This window comes from Sinocyclocheilus anshuiensis, unplaced genomic scaffold (genome assembly GCF_001515605.1).
Source record: "Sinocyclocheilus anshuiensis isolate Anshui unplaced genomic scaffold, SAMN03320099.WGS_v1.1 scaffold776, whole genome shotgun sequence".
Lineage (NCBI taxonomy): Eukaryota > Metazoa > Chordata > Actinopteri > Cypriniformes > Cyprinidae > Sinocyclocheilus > Sinocyclocheilus anshuiensis.
In genome coordinates, this window is record NW_015555808.1 from 816,738 (window position 1) to 824,331 (window position 7,594).

The following is a 7,594-nucleotide window of genomic DNA, read 5'->3' on the forward strand; positions in this document are numbered from 1 at the left end:
TGGGTTGGGGGGGGGGGGGTTGATTAGTGAACTATCACTTAAAAAAGAAGCATGCATCTTTGAGTAAACCTACGCAGGAAGTCAAGAGTAAAAATGAAGTCCAACGTTTATGCATTAAGCATCAAGAACACTAAGAACAGGATGCTACAACGATTCTGAATATAATGCTGACACATTGCTAGAGACAAGTCGCATTAATCATATCACTAAATATGAGTCACTAAAACCTGAAAACTGACTCAGTAGTGTTTATGTTGTTGTGGTGGTGGCAGTCATGTCTGAAACACACTAACTCCATGGTATTTATTTGTACTTTTTAGATCTTAGATTTCACACAGAGAAATGGTTGTTATAGAGGCATGTTTGAGCCTAAGAATGGAAATACTGATGTCTATCATTCTTTGATGGAATTTTCTGACTTCATAGTCATGTGTGTTTGAAACGGGTCTACATAAAGAACAAGTACAATGGTGTTCGAGGAGGTGCTGTAATATGTGGCCAGTGGGTACAGAGGAGCATTGACCTGACACGTGCAGCCCAAAATAGGATATGTGGAAAAACAAAAAGTGAACAATGGAACAATTTAATAAGTACCAAGGAATCTAAGGAAAGAAAAATTATAAGAGTTACTCAGTAAATTGTTGTTTTCATGTGTCTGCGGTTGAATTTATTTTAAACATGATAATGAATCGTGATAAAGCATTATTTATGTGGTATAAACTCAGTGAGTAACTGCTGATATTATCTGCGTTCGGATCACACTGTGCAAATCTGTTAACCACACAAAACACTTTCAGTTCAACCGCTTTTCCACCTTCACCGATAAGTAGAGCTCAACATTTCCTGCATTGAGCCCCAGACTAATTTTCCACCATGCATTTGCAGAAAGGGACTTTTCTTGCATTGCACTGCACTTTAGAGCTTTGGGCATGTTCTTGAGAAGATGCAACCTGAAAATGCAGATGTAAGACAGGTCATTTGTACATGGGGGTCCTTAGGAGGGTCCATCATAAATGTAAAGATGTTTTCTATGGAATATGGATAGAAAAGAAATAAGAAACGAAATATGGCAAACTCAAATCGACCACATTTCTCTGGTTACCTATGTCAGCAATTTATACTAGATTCACAGAATTGGGGAAGGGTACAACAGGAAGTACTACCTCTGCAGGCCACATCATGGTTTTCCCCATACGTGTGATGTCACATGTTCCTCGTCGGACTGAACCCCTATAGGTCTGTATAGTGGAAAGTACAGCCTCACCCCTTTATAAAGCGGACGGCATCCGTGAGGTGATCATCTTCGAGACGATCAGCCTCCGATAAAGCGACCAACACATCAAGATCTGATCCACGAGCGACCGCAGACCCAAACATGAGGCCCTACTGCATCTTCATCGCCTGCCTTGTGCTCTTCGCTTTCTGCTCACTGGCTCGCAGTGAATGTGCGTCTTTTTCTTTATTTCTTTATTTTTGTTTTTAGTTAAACAATAGACTATTAATAATTTAATGTACATTAAGCGTTTTCTTGATTTCTAAATGTATCCCATTCATATATTGATTAATATTTAGTGTTTTAACACCTTTTTTTTTTTCCTGCAGTCAGCCAAGGTCCCGATAAGTGCTGCTTTTCTTTTTCCAATATAAAAATCCCAATAAAGCAGGTCGAGAGTCATCATACTACACATCTTGAGTGCCACAGGAGTGGTATCATGTAAGTATTTTTGTAATGTCTTAATTCAAATTAATTGTGAATAAATCATGTGAAATCATGAACCATCTTCTCTTTTGAAATTTCAGTGTCATCACAAAAGCCCAAAGAGAGATCTGTGTTGACCCGACAGAGAGATGGGTTCAGAGACTGATAAACTTGGTGGATGCTCGAAACATGAAGGAGATGTCACAGAGCAGCGACTAAGATGTGAACGGCTCTTCTCTTTTCAAATTATTGAATTGAACAGTTTTCAAACTGATTTTAAGCTTTTATTAAAAAAAATTAAAAAATAAAAACTGATGTATGCACCTGCACAATGCTGTTAAACAATTATGATGATTGTGATATTTATATGTATTAAACCATATTTAAACTAAAATTGTTGCGTTTAATGTAAACCTGTTTGAATTTTAACAAAACCATACAATAAAAATATGGTGAAACAATAGTGGATTTTGAACATTATTTGAAAAAAAAAAAAAACAATAAAAACAGCTTAATTTAATAATAACAGCAATCTACTGCTACTAATAATAACAATAGCAGACTTTATTATATTACATGTACTTGGGAAAAAGTGGTAACATGCAGACCCTAATTCTACCTTATTTAGCTTCCTTAAATATTACTTAAATTAAGCTTTACTGTTGTATATGGAAAGACAGAAGAATTATGAGGGTGGATTATTCTCCTATACCTTCTGTTTAACTTCTACCCTTGCACAGGACAATGCCGCTGTCAGATTTCACAGGTTTCATGTTATCGTACAATTACAGTATATTTTGCAGGCAAATCTTGTCAAGGATGCTAAAATGATCTGATGCCTAAATAGCACCTTTTTCTATCTCACTGCTTTGGAAATGTCAGAATACATTTTTGAATAATGTTTTTTTATTATTCTAGCTCCAAGCATCGACTCTGTGGGGCCAATGCTTTGAGTGTTGCATCTTTGAATAGCTAAAACATTTAACAGTCAAAGCACATTTATTAATATGTCTGTTCATTATTTATTTATTTATTTAGTCATTTATTAGATGCTTTTATCCAATGCGACTTACAAATGAGGACAACGGAAGCAATCAATTGTAGTATTAAAATAACTAAAAACAGATCCAAAGCTAAAACTTTATAAATACTACCTATACACATTTTAAAAATAAAGAGATTAAATAAAAATGACAAATGCATACAACAACATTTCAAAACTTAACATTTAAATGAAAAACAAAAAATAAAGCTAAAAACAATTCAAAATATTAAAGAACAAAAGGTATGAGTATAATAATGATTCTAACATAACACTAAGCCAAACACCAAAAAAAACCACACACACATATACATATATACTGTATATGTACATACACATTTATAAATTCAATATATATATTATTTCATTTCCATTTACTTTGTTGAAGTATTAAAATAAGTCAAATTAAATAAAACTAAAAACTTAATAAAATACCTATACAGACATAATAAATTCAGACATAATGTAACTAAAATTAAAATAAATAACAAATACAAATAATACAAATCAAATGACAGTAGTTTATCAGTAATCCTAAAAAATAACACTGCCAAACACACGTGCTAAAAAAACAACAACTTACATACACATAGTAAGAAATGGTTATAAAAACTGAAACAGACGCGAAACAAGTAGTAGGAAAGAGGAGAAATAAAAAGTGATACTCATTAACTGAAAATACATCCATCCACTGCAGCATTAAAAAGTGTATTTGTTCAATGAGCATTTCAAAGGGGCTTTCCATTCAAGACTAAAATAAAATGATGCAATTTTCACATGACAGTTTTCATTAAATATCTAGCATAATTCCAAGACCTGACTTTTTTTTTCCCTTTTTATTAACAATTTTTTATAGAAATACATCAATAAGTTATATGGGGGATATGTAATACGTAGGATATATAATAGACACACAATATGTTTAAGAGTTTGAAGGTAGTCTATTAGGGTTGCCAACTGTCCTGTATTAGCCAGGACATCCCGTATATTGGGCCTAATTGATTTGTTCCATACGCAACCTCCCTTGTCCCATTTATTGAATGCTACACTGATCTGTAGCATTTGCTGATCAAATGCTACAGTGCTGATCACGACCCTTGAGAATGATGACACCTGTCATCATCCAATCATGGCTCTTTCAGTCGACTACTAATTCATGAGCACACTGTTACTGAGGCCATCAGAAGCATTCGTGTGGTTGGTTGTTACCACTGTGTGAAACTGTGGGTGGGACTTTTTTTGTGTTCTTTTTATATTCAGGCTTTTGACATTGTTGCCCAAGCATCAACTATTTTCCTAATTTTACTGATTCACTTATTATCAATCCTATTGTTGTCCTTTATATCCATTTAAAATGACCATGGTTTTTAAATCTTACTCTTATAATCTCTTACTCTGTCACTGTTTTTGACATCATGTCCTATTTTCTGTTTTGATATACTCTCCCATCATGTATTCTTTCCCGAGTTGAGGCTTTGTTGCTCATCTGTTCTTTGTTTTCTTCTCTTTCTTTCTCTTCATTTCTCTCAGCTTATTGTTTCTTTGATTTTTTTTATAACAAACCAGTCATTTCTAGTTTTATGTTTCATGTTTTCTGTTTTAATTTGTCTTTTTCTTTATACTGTTTTTGGCATTTGCTTTCTGTTCATGTTGGTACTTCATATTGGTTACAGCAAAAAAGTGCAGATTCAAGAGCCTTCCTGTAGCGAGAACTCAGCATGCAGGCCTTGATTACAGTGTAAGTTGCTGTGGATAAATGCATCTGCCAAATGCAAGACAGGAAATCAGTTCGTGGAGGTCCTTATGAGGGTCCTTCTCCTTCCTAAATTGAAAGATGTATGGAAATGGAAAATGGGTGAAAAATAAAGAAGAAAAAGCTTTTTTATGAAATGGAAAGGGAAGAAACAACAAAATATCAAATTGATTTCATTTGTCAGGTTACACGTGTCAGCAATTGGGGCTAGGTTCACAGAATTAGGAAAGGGTACAAGAGGAAGTACTTCTACCACTGTAGACCACATTATGTTTTTCTCTTGCATGTGATGTCACCTGTTTCTCATCGGACTGAAGCTATAGGTCTGTATAGTGCAAAGTACAACCTCACCCCTTTATAAAGTAGAGAACATTGGTGAGGTTGTTATCTTCGAGACGATCAGCTGCTGATCAACGACTGACCACAAGCCCAAACACGAGGCACTACTGCATCTTGATCTCCTGTCTTGTGATCTTCGCTTTCTGCTCACTAGCTCAAAGTAAATGTGTGACTTTTTATTTCTTAATTTTTCTTTGTGAATAGATGCTAGATAATCAACTACTAACATCTGTGTTTCTTCCAGCAGATCCAGATAAGTGCTGCTTTTCTTTTTCCAATTTAGAAATCCCAGAAAGGGAGGTTGAAAGTTACTATATGACCAATCTTGAATGCCCCAGACATGGTATCATGTAAATAACTTTTATGACGTCTTAATTCGAATGAATTGCAATTTAATTGATTGTGAAATCATGAACCATCTTCTTTTTGAAAATCCAGTTTCATCACAAAAAGTAAGGTTTGTGCTGACCTGTGCTACATAACGGTTTCTAAAAACTGATAGTATCTTGTGAATGCTTTTAATTGATTGAGCAATTAATATGATCACATACTGTATTTTAAAGCATATTCTAGCCAAAAACCTTTCAGTTGCAACTGTTGGCTGGGCAGATTAAAATTATCCAAAGCATCAGCAGGCATTGTAAAAATCTGTCTTCTATCCCGAAAGGAAAGAACCAGAATCAATCAGAATGTCAAAAACTACACCACTCCAGCAACCAGAAGAAACGGCTCTAGTTTACCTCAAAGAGTCACATGGCTGGGTAGAATTTGACACAACACAAGCAAATCCAACTACTAAGTATAAAACAAAATAAATGATCCAAAAACATTGGCCTATTTCATAGTCAGCTACATACAGTAACTATTTCTAAAATACTCAAAGGTTCACTGGAAGACTTTTTTGCAGTCACTGTACATCCTTGTACTTTAGGAAAGGTATCCTAGAAAGTTAAATAATAGCTTTGTGACTTTGAAACCAAATCTGGGTAGTTTTTAAAAAGGCTGAGATATGCATCTTCACTACTAAAGGAGTCCATCTCAGCCTTTTATTTTTTTCCTTAAAGCTGATAGTACCTTGTGAATGCTTTTAATTGATTGAGCGAATTGTATGGTCATAAGTGGTGTAGTAGAGCTATGTAGAGCTAATTGGACTTGATGTTTTTCCCTGTGGAAAGTCAGCATGTCTGATGTCAGCAGTGGTACAGGGGAGGGTAGGAAAGAAGGTATGTTGCAATTGTTATCTGAGCACCTTAAATTATCCAGAACATTTTAGCGAGTGTTGTAAACATGACGTCTCTCTTATCTTCTGAAAGAAAACCATCAGAGTCCATCTTCACAACACAAACAACCCCACTCCAGCAACAAGAGGAAAAGCCTCTAATCAAGATTTCTGTCAACTGTGAGTTAAAAAAAAAACCCTGTGAAATGACACTACAGCTTGGCTAACATGATTTCTCTCCCTGCAAAGGCATCATTTATGCTTTTGTCACTTCCCTCTTATGAATTCATACACAAATATAGCAATTACAACCCACCTGCATGTGTAACCAAAATCTCTTTATGCCAATCTCTGCCTGTTGATACGCCCACTACTCTGACCTGCAGAGATTTACACTCAAGTTTGTTTACAGGCTGAATTAGGAATATCATGCTAGTAGTGATATCATACTTTCAGTGAAGCCCTGTATCTAGCAGTTTTTACAGAATCACATGATCAATGACATATAGAACCTCACTTTTTGTCCCATCACGTTTCGCATGTCAGTCTAGCTGGCACAATTGTGAGTGTAGTGAATGTTTTCAATAATCAATAAGGAGCAATAATCAATAGTTTTTTTATTTTTAAATTTGGTTGTCAGATGGTAATTTTTACAAAACATTATATATTTAAAAAATAAATAGCAATTGCAAGAAAAAGTTCCATTGTCAGTTGTTGTCTTTCAATGAAGTGTGGTAGCCTATGGCTTTATGGCTACTGTAAATATCACCAACCACAAGATGGCACTGTGACAGAGCTTCATGAGGCGCGTTACCCTTCATGCTATATATATACAGTGGGTACGGAAAGTATTCAGACCCCCTTAAATTTTTCACTCTTTGTTATATTGCAGCCATTTGCTAAAATCATTTAAGTTAATTTTTTTTCCTCATTAATGTACACACAGCACCCCATATTGACAGAAAAACACAGAATCGTTGACATTTTTGCAGATTTATTAAAAAAGAAAAACTGAAATATCACATGGTCCTAAGTATTCAGACCCTTTGCTGTGACACTCGTATATATATATATATATATTAAATATGACAGAACCAGTAACAGTAATATGCTATTCCAAATTCAGCATCTCTTGTTTATCCCAACTATTTTAAACGTAACTAACATGTGAAATAAAAAAAAACGTCCACAAGATGGCTTATCTAACCTACTTAAACTTTCCAAAATATAAAGTTTACAAGGAGTAGCAATCACACGTTCCTAGTGTTTCTAATGCATAAGCAAAATCCCTTGGTGTGCATAATTTTTGTTACATGACACTTGCCTGTCTGCTCTTCCCTGAAATTTAACAAACCTTTCAACAATTATGGAAAGCAAGGAGTAACAAATCACAGTGATGCAGGTGTGAAGATGAGCACAAAACAAAAAGGCAATGTAAGCAAGAGCAGATATTAAACACAAATATATATAGTATATATAACACTTAAAGTGTGTGTGTATATATATGTATATATATATATATATATATATATGTGTATATAT

The 7,594-nt window shown here is 34.6% G+C and overlaps 1 protein-coding gene across 1 annotated transcript; it reads left to right on the forward strand.

Annotated features, from left to right (window-relative positions):
• The first annotated feature begins 1,233 nt into the window (after nt 1–1,233).
• LOC107675058 (C-C motif chemokine 8-like) lies at nt 1,234–2,050 on the forward strand. Its single transcript, XM_016469247.1, has 3 exons — nt 1,234–1,445; nt 1,603–1,714; nt 1,801–2,050. Exons 1-3 carry the CDS (start codon nt 1,376–1,378, stop codon nt 1,916–1,918), a joined length of 300 nt encoding a protein of 99 aa, XP_016324733.1. The 5' UTR covers nt 1,234–1,375; the 3' UTR covers nt 1,919–2,050.
• Nucleotides 2,051–7,594: the final 5,544 nt, after the last annotated feature.